Source organism: Pogonomyrmex barbatus, unplaced genomic scaffold (assembly GCF_055798465.1).
Source record: "Pogonomyrmex barbatus isolate J1 unplaced genomic scaffold, ASM5579846v1 scaffold15, whole genome shotgun sequence".
NCBI lineage: Eukaryota > Metazoa > Arthropoda > Insecta > Hymenoptera > Formicidae > Pogonomyrmex > Pogonomyrmex barbatus.
In genome coordinates, this window is record NW_028297111.1 from 1,262,298 (window position 1) to 1,283,542 (window position 21,245).

The 21,245-nt window shown below is 30.8% G+C and overlaps 2 protein-coding genes across 2 annotated transcripts; one reads left to right on the top strand and one right to left on the bottom strand.

Annotated features, from left to right (window-relative positions):
- The first annotated feature begins 89 nt into the window (after nt 1–89).
- LOC105425470 (nucleoredoxin) lies at nt 90–15,662 on the top strand. The gene is made up of 7 exons (XM_011636263.3): nt 90–2,154; nt 11,815–12,084; nt 12,419–12,519; nt 12,690–12,885; nt 13,087–13,177; nt 13,328–13,467; nt 13,772–15,662. The coding sequence occupies exons 1-7, from the start codon at nt 1,669–1,671 to the stop codon at nt 14,000–14,002; spliced, it is 1,515 nt and encodes a 504-aa protein (XP_011634565.2). The 5' UTR covers nt 90–1,668; the 3' UTR covers nt 14,003–15,662.
- Cdc45 (cell division cycle protein 45) lies at nt 15,567–21,235 on the bottom strand. The gene is made up of 9 exons (XM_011636262.3): nt 20,159–21,235; nt 19,113–19,265; nt 18,788–18,997; nt 17,446–17,619; nt 17,134–17,372; nt 16,721–17,057; nt 16,266–16,660; nt 16,120–16,196; nt 15,567–16,044 (listed from the first exon to the last, which is right to left on the bottom strand). Exons 1-9 carry the CDS (start codon nt 20,207–20,209, stop codon nt 15,980–15,982), a joined length of 1,701 nt encoding a protein of 566 aa, XP_011634564.1. The 5' UTR covers nt 20,210–21,235; the 3' UTR covers nt 15,567–15,979.
- Nucleotides 21,236–21,245: the final 10 nt, after the last annotated feature.

The following is a 21,245-nucleotide window of genomic DNA, read 5'->3' on the forward strand; positions in this document are numbered from 1 at the left end:
AGCTTACCAATATGCTATGCCAACATATATGCAAAGTCTATTGACATGACCTATCGGCAGAAAATGAACAGAAAACTTGTGCAATAGTTTGAAATCAGATTCGGCATAAATCGAGTAATGCAATCTGACAACAGATTGATAGCAGAAACTGAATAAATGACTTTACATAATTGAGCACAATATATAATTGCATGATTGTCATTAATTGCATTTTTTGCATGTAAAATTTGTCAGGCTTTATATAATCGAAATTTCTATAACTAAAATTCGAATATACTATTATTTTATATATATATATATATATATATATATATATATATATATATATATCTCTTTTATATGCATGACTCATAAAAATAATTATATCCTATTGTGGTCTAATATAATGTAATATTAAAACAGCTAAGAAAAATTAAACGAATTTCTCAAATTATTAAAAAAACTTATATTATGAAACGCAAACACATGTTGACATTGCATACAATTCTCTTACATGATCAATTTAATAGTCATTAATCTCTTTTTCATGATATATTTTTGTTTCGGACAAAATTATATGTGATTGTTATCATCTTGTTCTGTTATTAGTTGTATATCACTCTGAAATTTAAGTTTAATAATTTGACAAGTTTAACTATCTTAACTATCAATTCGGGATTAACATGTTTGCTTATGTAAATGTCTATTTTTAATTTTAAAATTATTTGTATTGTTAATTTGTAATATAAACAATCGCACATAAGGGAAAAAACACAACAGTTAAAAATGGATAGAACATACGTTCTATTTCTTTCTAACGAAATCTTTTTTTATCAGGAATATGAATAATGTTTACATAATTTTATTAATGATTTATTTATCTCTCACATAGATCACTTAACAAACTTAATATTAAATATGTTAATTTATTAAATAAGATAATTTCTAATTTCTCTTATGTCTTTTTCTTGTTGTCAATACGTTTCTAAAAACTTCCTCTTCAATTGTGTTGTTGAATAAGCATTATAAACTCGAATTTAATCGTCAAACATTTTTTTAGGTTACATTACATCGATTGGCGTCAGTATATTTATTGAAAAATTACGAGCAATCTATAAATACTTTTAAAACTGTGATTGTAATTACATTTAACAATGTGACCACTTCCATTCAAAGTTTGTAACAACTCTTAATAACTTTAATAATTTTTCACAGATATGTTTCACCATTGAAACATCTTCACCCTGCAGGGACAATAATCCTGAGGTTGTCAATGCAAATAATTGTACAAGTTGTAAAAAAAAATGTTAAAAAAAAGTAATCAAGTTAATTTTTAATGTGTTATCCTTTCAAAATCTTGAAGATATCTTTAGGACGCCTTCCAGACATGCGCGTTGCTCGAGAAGTTGGCTGCGCATTTCGGATGCGCTTGCGCTTCCGGTACTTTCGTACAGTGCCGCCGCGCGCAAGTCAGCGAGATACGAAATCAGTCTACGTCCGACCCCTGGCTTGCGCGTGTACGTCAGTGTGTGTACGTCCGATCGTCAGGTAACCGATTAGTGACACGCGAGTTTTCGTAGTGGCCGGAACGGTCCAACCTCTCTTCCGTCGAGGTGCTTCTCGCCGGCGCGCGTCGTTTCAAGGAGCGAGCGAACGGTTCGGGTACTTTCGGTAGTTTCATCGCGGAGCATGGCTGAACGAGGAGCGCACGGCGAGCAGGTATCCGCGACGAGTACCGTGAAGAGGACCTCGTCAACGGCCGGCAAGCCGTCGTGCTGGCAATACCGGCTGTTCGGCAAGCAGCTCACGCGCTGTACTCACGTCAACGACGCGAGAAAGTCGATCGACTCCGCGTTCGCCTCGCTCGTCCACGAGGACGGTGAGCCGGCTTGCGAGATCGTCGGCATGTACTTCAGCTTCGTGAATCCCGGTGCGACCTGCGACGACTTCACGCGCCAGTTAGTCGAGCTTTACGCGAGTGTCAACGGCAACGGCGGCGGCGGCGGCGGCGGCGGCGGCGGCGGCGGCGGCGGCGAGAAGAAAAAAAGGCTCGAAGTGGTGCACGTAGTACTCTGGAGCAATGTGACCGATGTGCTCGACTTCGATGAGAGTTTTCGCGCCCATGTAGTTGATCTGCCTTGGCTGGCAATGCCGAACCGCGACTACGAGAGAAAAGTAAGCGAGCTCTCTTCTACTTGCATGCCTGTTTGAATCTCGTCACACCGCTACCTTCCTTTCTTTTTGTATCCCCTCTCTTTTCAGTTTCTGCTTTTAAAGATACCCACGTAGCCACGTGGTGTTTCGCATGGTCGTGTCTGTACACATATATATCAATGAATTATATACCGTAGACATATTCTGTATCATGTCATTGCACCGTATCTCGCGTTGGTCTGCATCAAGAGCCCAAATACAACGAATACAGAAATAAGGAAAAACGAATTAAAACAGAATTAAGAACAGGATTAAGAGAATAAAAAATTGAGAGTGAATATAAAGAATTAAAAAACAGAAAAATATTTTCGATCGATAAAACACATTTTGCTATTCCTTGATTGTATATTAAAACACGATTTTCTATGTCGAGAGAGAGAGAGAGAGAGAGAGAGAGAGAGAGAGAGAGAGAGAGAGTTTAATTCTTTATTCCTTTCATTATGTCGAGGCCCAAAAACTTTTCTTTTCGCTTTCACCAAATTTCAAATACAGAGTATCTCGAAATCACCGGAAGTCCATTTAAGAGCAGATTCTTTGAAATATTTCCAGACGAAAATTTTAATACGAAAATGTCGAGATTATAATAGTTTTTAAATTATTGGCGGTTGAATTTCACGAATTATAGAACTGACATTTTGCGCGCTCAAACATAGTGTTATGACAAGTGATAAAAATAGTATTACGAAGTAATATCGAGTCCCTTTAAAAACATCGAGATTTTTATATAATTTTTATGTTATGATATAATTTGTGATGTGTAATGATATTTGTATTAAGAAATTATTTCTACTTCTAAATGTAATGTACAGAATCTAATAGCGAAATATTATATATTAAAATAAAGTCATAGCTATGTTTACACTTACCTCGTATGGTATAAATATTTTAGTGATAAGATATATCGCGGTAGATAATTATTTTTGACGCCATCGGTTTTAAGTACGAGTATGTTAAGATTCAGCTAAAGTAGACTTTACAACGCTCAGTTAAATAGGAGAAAACAAACTGAAAGAACACAAAATAAACTAACATTTCTATCTTTTATTTGCCGAGTATATATATATATATATATATATATATATATATATATGAATTAATAAAATATAAAAATCCATTCAACTATTCGACAAAATATATCAAATCATTGCCTACAATGATGTGTAGTCTCACGTAATATTACACATTCTGTGCGCGCGCGCGCGCGCGCGTGTGTGTGTGTGTGTGTGTGTGTGTGTGTACACATAATATTACACACGGAATGTGTAATATTATGTGAGACTGTATACATCTCGCCGTAGGCAATGATTTTGGAAGTTGCATGCACGCACGAAATATTATTCCGGCTGCGGAGCGGACAAGTACACAACGACTTCTGTTTTTCATTTCGGCCAGGCATTTTAACCCTTTCAAATACACAATCTATTTAAGGTTCGAATTTTATTTGCGCGAATGTGCCAGAAGGAGGGATCGGTCGTGTGCATGCATGCATGTATGTTTCGTCTTTTCGAGACGTATTCATCAGCGTGATGTATTTTTTGCCATTCCCCGATTATACAGTGCGAAGCTACAAGAGAAATGCTGCAACAAAAAAAAAAAAAAAATTGAGAAAGTACAATTTATAAGAATAGGCTCGTATATACAAATGATTCAAAAGAGCAAAAAGACAATGCTTTGGACGTAGCAAAATGTTTTGTTATCCATTATTGTTATAATGCAACGTATCTTGAATTCTTTCTTTGATCAAGAAATACTCAAATAATTAGAATATTTAACAACAGACAAACATATGCGAAAAGAGTAATAATTTTACAGCAAAACGATATATGCGATTCAGATTAATTATATTCTTTCTCAATGAGGATTTTAATTAGTCAAGAATCAAAATACGTAAACTTTCACATTATGTTTTAGCAATAATATATTTACAAACATATTATATCAGATTAAAAATAATGTTAATATTTGAAACGTTTAATCGTTACTGAAGAATGATCGAACTATTTTATATTTTACTCGGCAGAGGTACTCCAGGCTCATTGATGTTTATAATAGGGATGTACAGGATACAATATATATCTTTAATCGGTTCCAATTGGAGGCTTAATGAGTGCTTTAATAGTAATCAATATCAAGCAGCGTCTCAATTGATCCTCGCTCATTAATTCCATACTTAAATCATTTTCAAGAGTGTCTCATTGTAATTACAAATGCTTTGTGATGATTTTATCAAACAAGAGGATCTTACGATTTATTAGAGTTTAAAATAATGAGCGAGAGATAAATGCCAAATAAGAACCAGCACTGTTAATGATAATGCAATATAATAATTTTTTTATACATTTTCCCAGCTGAGCAAACTACCGTTCCGTTGTCATTTGTTGATCTCGAAACATAGTTACAAAAAAAAGTTGAAACTATAATTATTGATTAATAATCACTTTTAATATTATCATGTTAAGAGTTATCCTTTATAAATAATAAATATAAATATAAATTTATCTCAATTTTATTTGAGAAAACTTTTAGAAAACTGTTATATAAAATAAAAATGTAACGTCACATTTATTCAAAATTAAATGATTTATATAATAAACCAATATTTTTTACATTTAAAAAAAAATGACGCTTGATTTCTTAATAATTTTATGTACGCGTAGTTTAATTTATTATCGACATTTGCTATGTATAAACAGACTATTTAAAGTTGTTTCTATTTGTTAAAACTTAAATATTTTGATATATTATTTATGTATTTTATTTGTAAATAAAATATAATTAAAATTTTATATATATAAGATAACTGTTTCAATAATAAATCAACTTTCTGTTTTTCAATTTATTTTATTAAACATATTTAAGAAGAAACGTAATATCATTGTACACTATCATGTCATATTAATAAATTATCATTATTTTTTATTTAATTATATAATTATTGCAAAAAAAATGATCATTGTGATTAAGTAGCAAAAAAGAAGAATTGCAAGAAGAATTGTTAATCACAATGATCAATGTTTAACTTCCAGTATATATTATATAACAAACATTCTTCTTATTGTTGATATAAAATATCAGTATTAAGGGGAATGCATGTTTGTTAAATGATAATTAATTAATTTATATTTTTCTGAAAAAAAATTATTTTGCATTATATTTATATATAATATTAGGATAAGAAAATTTTATAAGCAAATTAATACAGATCATCAGTGGATGTTTATTAAAATTCAAATAATTACTTTTTTATACGATTAAAAGTTGGTTTTCTTTTTAGTAAAATATAACAACTAAAAAAAGTTGAAAATGTCATGTATAAATTTGATTTTTCATACTTTTTTTTTTAACAAAAAAAGATCGTAGTCAACAGTTTTAAATTACTTACAGCTAAGATAATTATCCTATCTTAAGATAGTAATCTTATTTAAATTGTATTATGCATTCCATCCATTATCATTCCATCTGTCTTCCATCAATAAGGACGCGACGAAACATGCATAATTTATTTATCACATCGATCATTGTCGACCTGTCATTCGTCATTTTTGCATATATAAATTTTTGCATGAAATTGTTGCATAGTGTTGTATAGTTCTTCTTTATCTTCATGAGAAAAAAAAAAAAAACGCTCGGCTACGATTCATGAATATATCTCTAGAGGATCCGTTGCTTCAACGTTTTAATCAGCGAGCTCATAGCTTGGACGTTTTTGAATCATCTTGTAAGAAAACACGCGTCTTTATCCGTGAGCAACGCTAACGAGAAACACATTCCGTAAGATAAAAAAAAAAAAAAAAAAAAAAGAGGTCGAATCCAACGACGGGGAGTCTTCTATTCCGGACAGACGGATGATCCATATCTTTCTCAACTAGCGTTCTCGTTTGTTTCACGCGATAATGATAAGAAACAGAAGAGAAAGAAAGGGATGAAAATGAGCTTGCATGTTTCTCTTCGCTGGCGCGAGCTTGTACATACAAGCTTTGTTCATGAAGAATGAAGTGAGAACAGTCGTTCCCTCGGAATTCCCTGTGAAAGTCTGAATAAAAGTTATGGAATTTCAATCATGTTTCTGCTCGTTTTCTCTTCGCATAATTACGTTTGAATTTTAATCGGAGAAATCGGCTTTCGATTTGAAACGACATTGTCATCGATGATTTAAATCCATATTTACATGATTGCGACCACTGAGAACGTGACGAGAAGTCATGAAATAATACTATATACATTCCATAATTCTACATTAAAAATTGTAAAGCTACACCTCGAAATTGTGATTACGAAGCTTTTTAATTTTGCATTTTGAAAACATCTAATGAATTTTTTAAAAGAAAATTTTTATCAGATTTATATTGTAATAAAATATATAAAATTGAAATTCTGCGTAATTAATTTTTTTATAAATATCTTTTAAATTGATCGAGATATTGAAAACTGAAATATATTAGATATTTGGGTTGTATTTGATTCGATACCACGTAATGTATAATTGTTTATACATAATATAATCAACAAACTGATCCAGTGAATTACTGATTTAAACATTGAGATCTCTCGGAGAAATGTTTTAGTGAGTATTAGTTTCCACTGATTACACGAAATTTATTAATTAAGTTATCGAGTGGATTGATTGACAGGTAACTGGCTTCTCTCCTGCCCACTGTTTTGATTCATTTTCCCAAATCTATAATTTCATTTATACGTAAATTAGTCCTCGATTAGATACAAAATCTAATTTAATCTTTCATTTGATGTAAAACAATTATTAATTAGTTGCTACAAATGAGAAAATTATGCACTTTTTTATGTGCTGATCAGAAGTCATACAGCTTGTTAACAAATATCTGTATGTAGCAGAGTATTTAGTTTAAACAAAATAAAAGGAGAGAGTTAATATTAACATTAATTAAAAGTTTTTCTCAATGTAGAAATAATTTTAATCCTGTAAAAGGAGGATTGCTAATATCAAAGAGATAATTAAAAACTGAAAATTAATTTTGAGGCCTTTGGGACTTAAAAATGAAAAAAATATTAAAGCGACGAACGCTATTTATAATAATGAGATTAAGTATCTTACAAATAAATTCGCATAATTTCGAATTTTCTATGATTACTTCGAAAAATGAAAGCGAAATTTTTAAGTAGACTCAAACTTAAACAAAATAAATTCAAATCCTCTATTATCATTTCGTTTGAATATAAATTATTTAACATTTTCTTATATAAAATATAATGTAACATAAAATAACTGAAATTGCTATGTTATTAATATTATTGTCAATTTGCCAATTATTGTTAATCCAATCTAATTGATATTTTTAATTTTGAAATTGTATTAACTTAAAAATATAATATAGCACATTGTTATAATTACAAAATATTTTTTCTTATGTTTCATTTGTTTTAATTATGTTATTAGCCTTGCTAATTGATCACTGTTTCAAAATAGATTTATAATTATTAAAGATTTTATAGATTATAATTAAGAACATATATAAATACCGTCTAATTTAACAATATGCACGTGTTTATAGACAAGCAAAATTTTATCGCTCGTTTCATGTCGCGATTTTCTTTTACAGCTCGTTTCGCTTGTTTTTTTTTATCTCGTGCATACCTATAAATTGTGCATGGCATGTTAGTCTGTGATCAAAGAGAAAATGGTGAATGCACGAAAAGCCGACCTCGTGTTTGCAGAAAAAGAAAAATTAAACTAGCGATAAGAAACTTTAAGCCACGCGATCATCGTGTATCAATAGCTATGTTCAGCAGAAAAAGCAGATTTACAACTGTTGTAAGATTCTTTAACATGATTAGTTCTTGCCCTTAGTTTTTCACTAGATCTAAATATACAAACCAATTATATTAAAGAATTTTACAACAGTTGCAAGGCTGCTTTTTCTGCTGAACGCAGCCAATTTCTCACAGTAGCTATTATATAAGCCCTTCTTTAATCGAACTTTTCAATTATTAATAATCGCATAACAGAGGAATTTAAAATTTCTTTTAACCATTGATGAGTCGAAAGATTAAATTAGTTCACTTAATATTATTTAGACATGTGCTAGCGAGACATTCGACAAATCGATATTTATAGAAAAAAAATTGGAGCTACTGAAGAGACTTTGAAAATAGTCAATTGTTTTCAACTGTTTTGCAGTTTTTGTATAGTTTCAAATCTTAAAAATCAAAAGAAATTGTAAAAATTTTGAAAATTCGTGTTCTATCATCGCGCAAAGTGTGTGCGACTTGTCTTTGTAATATGTAGTTCTTTCTCTAATCGATCGATGCCTCGAAAACTTGTCCCCTCTGTTCTCCTTTATTGTTCTTTGTGATGAACGTTTGTATTTGTATCAGTATCCCTTCAGAACTATTTTAGATATGATCTTGTGAAGAAATCTGTTGGAAGCTGTCAAAAATGCCGAAAGTTATTTATAAAACTCTGCGAACATGATATCCCAGAAATTATTGAATTGATTAACTTTTTTTGCATATATCTTCAATCTATATCCATCTAAGACATGAACATTTCAAATTTCAAAAATTTTGAAAATAAATATTTTTGTGTTATGATAAAAGTTGATCTTTAACAAAAATGTGTAATATTAATTTTAAATTGATAATTAATTACTAATTTTTAATTACTAACTTTTAATTTTTCTGCAAAGCTTAAAGTTCGTGCTCTACTCACGCTGTTAACAAGTGAAACAAAAAATTTTTTCGATTCGGCTACTGAGTTGCTTTTAAAAAAAGATAACTTTCCTAACTCTGATAAACATATAAAACTTGAAATCATCGCGTGAATCTTTAAAAAGAGAAAATCGTAAAAACAGCCTTATTTTCACACACATCGAAAAGGGATAGGAAACCTCTGAAAGTAGTCTAGATCCCTGTCGTGAGATATTATTTTAATAAACATTTCACATTGTCGATTGTAACATTATGCTGCAAAAATTGCTTTGATTCGTTTTTATATAACGATAATTCAGGTAAAAATTTTCTCGTATTTTTTTCAAATATCTGAAATTTATAATCGCTCAAGTGGGAAGGAAGTGTCTCGTTCGAGCGTTGTATCTCTAGTCTGTAAAAAAAAAAAGTGGTAAAGCCCCCACGCCGCCGTAACGAGCAGCCCACACGCGACATTCGCTTATCTACGGACATTGTTCATAAGCAGCGCCCGCGGGATGACCGGGGGAGAGTCGAAAGGGAAGACACGCGGCTGCAGTCAAGCGCGCACGACGAAGGCGTCAGGCTAGACTGTGGTCTCTCTGTATAAAGGGGTACGGGGGGGGGGGAGGGGGGCAATTGCATGCGACTAGTCAAAAGCGATCTCGGTCTCATCGTTCTTTTTTTCCTCGTCTCTCTTGCGGTTCTTTTTTAGAAGCTCGGTTGCTCGTTTCCACTCGAAGTCACGACGAGAGCGATTTTGTCGGTAGCAAATGAGAAGGAAAAATCTCTACAATGAGGAAAAGGATAGGGGAGAAAGAAAAAAGATAAAGAAAGAGAGAGAGAAAGAGAGAGAGAGAGAGAGAGAAAGAGAGAGAGAGAGAGAGAGAGAGAGAGAGAGAGAGAGAGAGAGAGAGAGAGAGAAGCGAGAGAGGAACGGAAATACGTAGACTGTGACGTCACAGTGGTAGTAAATGTACACTGGACGTCATAAATGCTCGTTCATTATTAGATCGACGAGATCATAAATACCTTCATGAATTTGATCATTGAAACATCCAGGATATGTTTTGTATTTAAATATTTGCACATATTAGTTATTATTTATTTAATAATAATTTAATAATTTTTATAATAACAATATACATTAATATTATTTTATTCTACATTTATGAAAATAATTATTCCTATTAAATAATTAACAGTTTTTAAGCTGTGCAACATACGCAAACATACGAAACATACGCTCAAATATGCTCAAGCGAATTTGTATATAAAAGTGCCCTTTCATACTGATACTCGACGCATTTTTAGCGTCAAAATAAGTCACGTGATCAAAATTGACGCAGAATGAAATTTGAATGGTTACTTTTGATCACTTGATCTCTTGATTTTGACTCTGAAAATGAGCGTCAAGCATCAATATAAAAAGACACTTGTGTTGCCGCATATTATTTTAGGATAAAATGCATGTATTCAGATATTTGTGAATTAAAAAATAAAAGTAGAAAGTAGAAAGTTTTTAAGTTCCTTTAGGAAAAAATTCACGATTGTAAAGAGTAGACAAGAATGAGTTCAGTAGTTCACGTTTCACATAAACTAAAAACTGAAAAGAGAAAGTTTGTCGGATTTTTCTATAGATAGATTTTTCAAAAGGTTTGAACGTTTCTCGCGTAAACTTTCACCGAAAACAAGCAGCAAGCGTTGATTTTATTTAATAAACTGGCGGGTTTCTTTCAATTTCTCTCTCTCTTTTTTTCTGGGTTTTTTTTTTTTTTTTTTTTTTTTTTTTTTTTTTTTAATTAAAAAGACACCAGGTTTCAGATTCCGAAACTTATCCAGACACTAATGGGCAAGCGTTTATGACGGTGCCTGGTGTACAGGCTGGAGTAAGGGAAATAATGACAGCGTCGTCGTTGAGCGGTGGCAACGCGAGCAAGGGAGGATGCACGCGTTATCGACCGCTCGAGAAACTCCGAGCGAGGGCGAGCGCGAAAGTATCACGTTGTAGGACGTCGTAGGGCACCACGTGACGCAGGAGCGGGAAATATACGAAGGGGCGCAGTTACATGCCTCCACACGCCATCCTGCTTCTCTTTCGCGCCCTTCTGTCTCCCTTCCGCCCCCCTCTCTCTCTCTCTCTCTCTCTCTTTCCTCCTCTTCTCTTTCTCTTTCTCTCCTCCTCCTGCTCTTCCGTTCCGTAAAAGTACACTTGCGATAACGTACGGCGCGATTCAACGTATTCGCTACGTACGAGACCTTTCTCCCTCGCCTTACACCTTTTCTAGCCCACCCTCTTTATATCCGCTCCTTTCACCCTTTATGCGCGGCTGTAAATTGTAAGGAGGCGTCCTGCGCGATACGAGAAATCCCGCCCAATCTTCCCTCAAGATATCGGACTGCACAAGGAGCTCCGAACGTTCGAGAGGATCGGCCAACTTAATATAGTTTTGGGGGAAGATTGAGAGATTTAGACTCCGTGTACGCACGCGTGAATTTTTTCACTCAAATTATGACATACTCGATCGACGGTTACAACAAAACGCTGCGTCAGTGAGTTGTTTCATCAATGAAAAAATTGGGGATCTTTGCGCTGCGAAGATATCGAAAAAAATATGTATGCACTTGAAGAGTTAATTCAATTTTGTACTAAAGAGGATCGAAAAAAAAAAAAGGATCGAAATGTGAATACCTTATTATAAAATACACATAAAATTTAAACACATCTAGTACTGACTATTGGCATTATTAATTTACTGATTAATTCTATTGTATTCTATTATTCTATTATAATTCTGAATTCTTGCAATTTTAATTCCGAAATGAGAAATATCGTACAAATAGATTTGAGAAATTTTTGCTTTGCAGTTGCCGTATTTTTTTTATCGCTGTAATCCGATTGCGACTTCGAAATGAATTAATCTTTATGTTTTTTTTTTTATTTTTTTTATTTTTTTTCAGACCAGATTGACTCGGAAATATCGAATAAAAGCGGGCGTACCGACGTTGATTTTACTGGAAGCGTCCAACGGCTCCATCATAACAAGAGGAGGAGTCGAGCGAACTGTCGCCGACCCTACCGGCGTGGAATTCCCATGGAGACCTCCGCATCCAAAAGCTGCTCTCGAAGATGGACCTCTTCTACCATGTGGTTCCCGTGATAGCAACGAGCCTATGTTGCACGAGGAGCTTCGTCATTGTTTCAAAGGGGTTTATTTCAGTGCACATTGGGTGAGTAGTGATCTCAAGTGAATGTTAGAAATGTTTCCTTGCTTTCTCCTAGAAATTTTAGTTAGACATTTCTGTATCTTACCTGTTTTATGAGATATATAATCTGTGTTATAAAAAAATAAAAACACATATTTATATAGGTATAAAAATAATAGATTAATTACATTTTAATATAAAATTATATTTTTATACGTAAACCTATTAAAATATAATTGATCTGTTATTTTTGTTTCTCTTTATAAAATTGGCCTAATTTTTATAAAATCAAATTCTAGTTTGATTATCATCATTCTATGTATCATTTTATCAATATATTGTGTTCTTTTAATTTTAGTGTCCACCTTGTAAAGCATTTACTCCACAACTTATAGACACGTATCAACGAATCCGAGAGAGAGGTCATGATTTTGAAGTAATCTTTGTGAGTTCGGACAGGTAGACACTTTCATAAAACGCACTTTTGTCTTTGAAATCGCTGCATTTTATCTCAAAATATTTGTTCCTTTTATTTGACAAATGACTTCTGTGTATTTGTTGTCATATTCATTCTTTTATTTTCTTTGTGTACTTTTGTGGAGGATTCCAATTGTACATTTTTATTACAGGAGCGAAGATTCCTACAATACGTATACGGAAACAATGCCTTGGTTGAGAATACCTTTTAATCAAGAAGAAAGACGTCGAAAATTGACGAGAGCTTTCGACGTTCAAGCAATACCTACTTTGGTCATTTTGGATTCTCGCGACAATATAATTACTCTGGACGGACGCGCCGAATTAATCGAAGATCCAGAAGGACTGGTAATTTTAATAGATTTCTCATAAATAGAATTATATTTATATTAACAAAATAGAAACGCTATTGTTAAATTATGAATGATAATGTACCATAAATTATTCTCTCTCTCTCTTCCCTTCTCCCTCTCTCTAATAGAGAGTCTATTCTAAAATTTTTACTATTATGATATTAATGGTTATCATAAAGGCTATCTGCATTTTCAGAACTTTCCCTGGACTAGTAGACTAGTAAACATCTTAACAGAAAAATACGCTACGTCGTTACATGATGCTCCAGCTATTATTTTATTTGTCGGTAAGTTATTATGAAAATGTGTGCCTATATATATGTATATGTGTGTGTGAGTGTGCTTTTACACATATACGTGTAAATAATACAAATAAACGCAAATAAAAAATGTGCTGCAACTTTTAAGTTGTCTAGACGTTTTTTTACATTTTACAGAAGGGGAAGATTGTGAAATTCAGTTTGGAGAAAGTGTACTACTACCAGCTGCACAAGTGTATAGAAGGGATCAATCTGACTATGATCCAAATTATGATGATCCTGACGATGACTCTTTGCAGTTCTACATAGCTTTAGATGTAAGCTGTGTGTGTGTGTGTGTGTGTGTGTGTGTGTGTGTGTGTGTGTGTGTGTGTGTGTGTGTGTGTGTGTGTGTGTGTGTGTGTGTGTGTGTGTGTGCATACGTGTAAAATATAAACATATATATACAAAATTGCAAATATTTCTCAAATATAAATCCAAACAACACAAAGTCCAATATCGGGACATAAGACGTCTTTGTGAAAGATGTCTAAAAAATGTCTAAGATATTTTATGTCTTGATTCCGGATTTTGTATTGTCTGGAAAATGTAATCTTGAACTAATTTAATAATTTTTTACAGTGTGAAACATCCGACATTCTTCGTGAATTCATTGGTTTGGATGATGCAGTACCTCTTTTAACCGCTATTGATATTCCACGAGGGATATACGTCGTAATGGAGGATGGTGCTGAAATTACTGTGGACTCCGTACAACAATTTGTCGATGGATTTCTTAATAACAGACTGCCAATAAATAAAATAGCAACAGTACATAAAACATCAAAAACAAACGAACATATGCCGGCCTAAAATCATATAAAAATTAATTAAACACATATGGGATGTCTATTTCTTGAAAAAATTTGAAAAACTAGAAAAACTTGGAATTCAGGGAATTTTTTTTTTTGTCTTTAAGGGGATGCTGAACTCGTCTATATTAGTGTCGGTCCACAATAAGTATTTAATCTTTAAGTCGTAAGAAATTGATCAATCATAGTCGATTATTCTTTTCATATTCGATTATAATTGGTCAATTTCTTACTTCTTAAAGCTTAAATCACCTATTGTAGACCGACACTTATACAATGCGATATTTTTCGTAACGACTTTTTGTATATTTGTTATTTTTGTTATTTTGTATATTATTTTTATTTGTTAGATTTATATTTCCATAATTAAAATTTATGTATTAATACCTAAGTGTCAAAATCTATGTACTATGTTTAGATACTTTTGTCGTTTCACCTATTTCTGCAACATCTTAAATTTTGCCTTTCTCAAAAAGACACAGAAGTGCATTATATTTAACGACTTTTGTTATATTATGATTTTACTCTAACAATGACATTTGACATTTTAACGATTTATATTTTAATATTTTATCCGTTTGACTTGTTAACAATGCATTAACCTTTAATTTTTCATACTTATATACCTCATGCATTTAAATATACTGTACATTGTTCGTTTTTCTTTTTTTTTTAAATATATATTCTTAACACATACAGCGAGGCTCATACAAAATAAGCTTATTTCCAAGTTGAAATTTCCAAGAAGAATTCTCTAATTTGACTTAAAATTTTGAATAAAAATATCTGGGAATTCTCAAAAAATTTTTCTACAACATTTAAGTAGACATCCTGACAAAATTTGTATTTATCAAATTTTATAAAAGAAATTATTCAGACAAAGAAGTCACACTCTTTTTCCTTTTTGTTTCTATCTCTGTGATATCGTCGTTCTTTAAGGAAAAATTCGCGTGTAAAATTGTACTTGTTCTTACATAGTCCTTTGCGGATGTAACCAAAAAATGTATGTATATCTAACAACATACGTATCTAAACCAAGCATTTTATCTCGCTATGTGAAATCAAATTTGGCAATTTATATGTGAAAGAGAAATTATAATTTGTTTTCATTTTATCTTACAACAAATTATCATTATCAATTGAAGACAAGTAGAGCGACATTTTGTTGTTAAACAGTCTAAGAAAGAATATAAATTTAATCTATCTTTCTTAAACTATCGCGATTTCATCCCTGATAATGGGAAGACTATAGGAATGTTTGGTTTACATATATGTGTTGTCGATCTCATACCAGTCAAAAATAAATCGATCAAATTGTATTTTAAAAATACATATACATACGTTAATATATTATAAATTATCAAATAAATATACTAGTTATAATACTAGTTAAGCACATTAAAAATCCTTATGTTTCCAAGATAGCCTATTTATTGTTATGTAGCTTATAAGCTACATTATATTAATATTGCAGACATGTAGATGTTTAACGCAATATTTATATAACTATATAACTATACATTTATGTTGTATAAATTTATCGTATAGGTTAATGATGAGCGGCGTATCAATTATCTGATATAGCAAATGTCTTTATTCATATATGCATTTTTTTCAATTTTTGTCAAATTCTTTTTTATAAAAATATTTAATCCATATCACTCATGTGTGTCTTAAATTATTAATGCAAACATTTTATTAGAACCTTCCACTTATTTATCATTTACTGTTGTATGTTACCATTTTTTATACAACACATTACACTCACACAATGTTATTTTTTATATCAGTCCTAATTTACTATACATTAAATATTTTACAATTATAAAGCTACTACTGTCGTTGATTAAAAAAACTGTACAATAAGTTTGCGTTTTAAAAAAGGCACCATATGTCATAAGCAATAAAGGTGCTTCAAATTGCTTTAATAGTCGTTAGTTAAAAATTTAATTAAAGTGATCATCATTCTTAATGATTATTATGCAAGAAGTGCTGCCAAAGCATCAAGAAACTTGGGTCTTTCCTCGATTTTCAGTCTTATTACTATAAAAAGAAAAAACATTAAATATAATGGATTTTAGTGACTCGTGCAACTTATAAATTCAATTTCATACTTACTTGTACTATCAAAATAATCTGCCTCAATGTAACAATTTTTATTTTTTGCAGCTTGCTCGAATGCTTTCCCAAATAAACTATAACAAAAAAATTCATAATTAAATAAAAAACATAAATCATATTTGGTTCATATTCAGAAATGTTACCTTCTGGGTTGATCTTCACAAACTGGTGGTATACCAACAAGAAGACACAATCTTTCTTCTACATTAAATATCGCAGAGGCAACAAGGGGCCACTCAGAAGCACGTCTGTTTCTCGAAGAATTTACATACGCTTTTAGCGCAAATTGAGCTAGCATGATCAAAGGATAAGGATGTGCAAATAAATAATTGTCTATATTTCCTTCTGGTACATTGAGATATAAAAAAGAACCAAAATTCTTCACTTGTTTAGCTTCTAATATACTCTGTGCAGTTTTAAAAATATTGTGAAGCATAAGCTTTGCTTTTTCGATACCACTTTCCAAAACATCTTTTTTTGTACGTGACAAACAGTCTAGTGCATCTAAGAAACAACGCTGTGATTGTCTATCTTTTGTCTGTAAAAGTAAATCTTATTAGAAAAAATATTAAAATATTATATTTAACAATTAACTTACCGAGGAGTTCAGTAAAGCCAACATGGCATATACCATATCTGAAGAACAATATTTGAAACGATAACCATATTGAAGGGTAAAACTAGTACCAATAATGCTATTGACATTATATTTTCCAGCTAGTTTTTCAACCATCTGCCTAAATTCTTGTCTAAAAGTAAGATCCATTGCACGAAACAATTGTCTAGATTGCACTAGAGGTAAACCCATTTCAGCTAGAACTTCTTTCAAACGTTGTTCTCCTCTAATGGACCATAAACGTAATGATACTGCAGTTGACATTGAATATTTCAAGCTGGCTTCGACAGTCCAGTGACGATATAATGCTAATTGGAGACTGTTATCATTAAGAAATTAATATTTGCCAAATTTAAGTATCAAGGCAAGAATTTAGTACATATGTAAAAGGATACTCTTTATCATAAGTAACTTTTACAACACTCTGCTGCTGTTGCTGTTTATCAGCATCAACACCCTGCCTATGTGTTAATCTTGAAACATGTGCCTGAAGAGTACCTTCCTCAAGAATGGCTATTCGTGATTCCACTTTGCTCAAAATAAACTGTTCTGTGGAACCGACTATGGCCCACCATACCATGTCTATATTGTCCTTTGACATATTCCAAGCCATTTCAAATATCACTATCGCACTCTGTAGCATATATATGAAATTTTGAAGATATAATTTCATTATTATTATCATGATTGTAAATTATAGTACATACTGATTTGCCATAGTAACTATATTGTAAATAATTGAAAAGAATTGTTGCTCTGTTTTCAACCCATTTTCTTCGTTCACTTCGCTTCAATAAATCTTCTTCATTTAATCTTCGTCTCTTATTTTGTCTGTCTTCGTTTTCATTTTCTGATTCTCCACTTGCATCTTCTTCATCTGACTATATATGATTAAACAAAATTATAGAAAATACAATTAACTAATTAAACTTCTTTAACATGAATGTCAAGAATAGATAAGTTGAATTATAATTTTTTTGCTATGAAGTATTTGAATTTCTAAAAGTATGGAGACAAATTTTGATTTTCAAATATTCAGAAATAATACAGTAATACTAACATATATTATTAGGGATAGATGTGTGTGTGTGTGTGTGTGTGTGTGTGTGTGTGTGTGTGTGTGTGTGTGTGTGTGTGTGCGTGTATGCAAATGTGTATGTTTATTAAAATTAAATTAAAAAAAAGATTTTATAATTTTCAAAAAAATATATTAAATAAATAAAAAAATATATATATGATGTGTTTTATATATATGTATATATTAAAATTCAATCAAATTTTAATTCAATATTTCTAATTTAAAAAGATTTTATATCTTAAAAGATATATTACATTTACAAATTTACATAAGCGAAAAATTTATTGTGCTGTTTGTACATATTAGTTATTTTAATGTCTAATGAAGAAGAAAGTATTGATATCGCGGATTCTTTTTCAAGATATAAAAGTCAATTTTGGAATAATTTGAGTTTTATATTTGAGCGCACATAACTACGCTTATATATATATATATATATATATATATATATATATATATATATATATATATATATATATATATATATGTCGTGTTTATTTCTCATTTTTCTTCGATTTATAGAGGTTTTTTTCTAGGAAATAATAATATATTACATATGATTCTAAATAAGTATGAAAAATTTTAGATTCTCTGTCGAAATTTAATGGATATTTTCTACTAATGAAAAGGATACTTATTATTTTTTAAATCCACTTATATTGAAAAGGAGATGAAATCAGCAATCCCTATTCAATTTTTTATTAGAACCTTTTATTAGAACTCGAGCTGAAATGTAATCATTTAAAAATATGCATTAGGAAATTTAATTCCTTTAGAAACTTTTTCATTTTTTTTTTTAATAAAATAGTTTATTTAAAAATATTTTAAATAAAAAATAAAATACATTTGTGCACAATTTATATACATATACAAATTAGGGAAGTTTGTGTTTTACGTAGATTTAAATTAGAGAAGTTTAACTGAAAGAGATAGAAATTACGATAAAATATGATAATTTATAACACACATACACTATCATCTCGAAATATATCATTATATTCTGGAATTTCGTTGTCTTCATCAGATTTACCAAGAATACGTATTTGATTTTCTGAATATATATTGCATAAATCATAAGGTCTATGACTGTCAAGGATAAAAAATACCACAGACTCATCTGGTCGAAGTAATTCCACTAAATCTAGAGTACCACCACAGTTTATCATAACAACATTTTTTATCTAAAAGAAAAAACTTTTTTTAATTATTATTACTAACACAATTATTATCATTATTACTTAAGTGGAATTTAGCTTTACAATATAGTAAATATATCTAAAATCCTCTAATTATTACCTCTTCGCAATTTTCATCAAAGGCATTTATCATATCCTGAATACCTCGGACAGGTACAAGAGTATATATCATGTGATCATTTTTAAAAAGTTGTTGTAATATTCTACAGGCACAGATTGCATCAACATCAAAGTTCACCAGAAGTAAACATCTCTAAATAATGAAATAAATTATATATAATTCTAACACAAAATTGAATAACAATTAGACTATTTTTAAATCTTCGAAAATTCTAAAGAAATATCTGTGAAAATTCTAATAGAAATTTAACAAAGAATTATTTATTATAAAATATAAAATAAATCGGTAATTAATAATAAAAACCAAAGAGCTCATGCGTATATAATTCCAGTTTTTAATAAAAAAATTACATAACTGTAAACTGTTTGTATAAATTCCACTGAATATAAATTTAACAAAAATTTGCTATATAAATAATTAAGATACAGGCAATAATAAACAATAATAAGTAGATTGCATTATATTTATTATGAATAAAAAAAGAATCATACATGCATAATTCAAGTTCATGAACATTTAAAGCGAATCATGTACAAAAGTAAATAAAAGAATATACATTTAACACAAGGAATTATCAATTATTAAAAATATAAAAATATGTCCCTTACATCATGTTTATTAATAATAATAAAAAACAAAGGAATCAAATATACATAACAGTTTCCTAGTCTGTTTAAAAAACAAAAAGAATTATGTAAATGTAAATTTAATGATTATTTATTGTCAAGTGAATAATAAACAAAAACACGCTGCTCGTATAAATTAATAAAGACTTTATTATTATTATTTGCGACAGACATTTAATTAATGAACAATGGAGTAACACATGTATGATCCACTCTTCTATCCACGAAAAGATAGAATTTTGTGCAATTTTGTGTAAATTTCTCAAAAGATGGAGGAGCCCAGGAAATAATCGGAATATCGCGAAAAAACCAAGACTCGAAAGAGTTTGAGAAACGAGGCTGCGGAGTAACCTATACAAAAGATGCCGAAATACGCCGTTGCACGAGGCGTCGACTCACACTTCTTTGTATCACATCGTAGAAATCCTTTTCCAGGTTCGTCACGAACATGTTGCAACCGTTCTACGGAAGGCGAAACATTGCAGGTTTCGCGATGGCCCACGCGCTAATCTCAGGACGGACGATTTAGCGCGAAAAATCCAAACCGTTGGATCACACAACGGCCTATTGCGCGCGACGATCGCACCCATAGACATAGTATAGATGGACCGTGGTGTAAAGAAACAAGGTGTGCTCTTGCGCATGAGTGGAACAAGTAGCCGGCCATGTTAATGTATGTCAGCCAATGTCGGCGTTTTTCTCGCGATATTCAAAATAGTAGTATAAACAAGGAAAAAAACAATTAATGAATTTATTTGAGAACTACTATTGTAACTTTTTATTATTATTAATAATTATTATTAATAATTATTAATAATTAATAATTTATTATTAATAATTATTAAATTCTCTATTAGCAAATCACATGTCACGTAGTCATAAATTTGTTTGTTTTCCTATTATTTTCCAATATGGAAGGCGATTTGTTCCAACGTCATATTTGCGCAGACCGGATTCCAAATCTACCTGACGAGCACACTTTGTTTTCCAACAAGAGACACAGTTGACACAGTGTAACACAGTGAATTATTTTATCCTTGTTGTTTGTTAATGTTAAACAAGGATGAAATGATTCACTGTATCACACTGTCCTTCTGTATCACTTGCTTCCTTACACCATGATACTTGGTGCAAATGTGGTGCAATTGGAACAATATTACTTTAAAAAGTAACTTTCCTAATTCTGCTTATATCTAAGCTCAGATAACATTTCTGAATGTAGCCTCGAGATATTAAATGCCAGTATATTTAATATATCATGTATCATGATGCTACAATAGCTAAATATATTTGATCATGTTTTATTCAAAATTTAGTATTCAACAAATATATACAGGAATAATTTTTTTCAAATTATTTAAAAAACAAATTAAAATTATAATTTAATCAAGTAATAAGTATTATTAATCAATAATAAAATTAATTCAAGTAGATGTATAAAATTCTGATATATTTTTTAGTTGTGCATAATTTTATATCAATATAT

What these genes read in the sequence shown, in the direction of transcription:
- LOC105425470 (XM_011636263.3), top strand. Translation starts at nt 1,669, where the DNA reads ATGGCTGAACGAGGAGCGCACGGCGAGCAGGTATCCGCGACGAGTACC. An exon ending in TTTATTTCAGTGCACATTGG is followed by an intron (nt 12,085 to 12,418) that starts GTGAGTAGTGAT and finishes TTTTAATTTTAG; the next exon opens with TGTCCACCTTGTAAAGCATT. An exon ending in TCGAAGATCCAGAAGGACTG is followed by an intron (nt 12,886 to 13,086) that starts GTAATTTTAATA and finishes CTGCATTTTCAG; the next exon opens with AACTTTCCCTGGACTAGTAG.
- Cdc45 (XM_011636262.3), bottom strand. Translation starts at nt 20,209, where the DNA reads ATGTTCGTGACGAACCTGGAAAAGGATTTCTACGATGTGATACAAAGA. An exon ending in ACGATGTGATACAAAGAAGT is followed by an intron (nt 19,266 to 20,158) that starts GTGAGTCGACGC and finishes TTCATTATTTAG; the next exon opens with AGATGTTTACTTCTGGTGAA. An exon ending in TGTGAAGATCAACCCAGAAG is followed by an intron (nt 16,197 to 16,265) that starts GTAACATTTCTG and finishes TTTTTGTTATAG; the next exon opens with TTTATTTGGGAAAGCATTCG.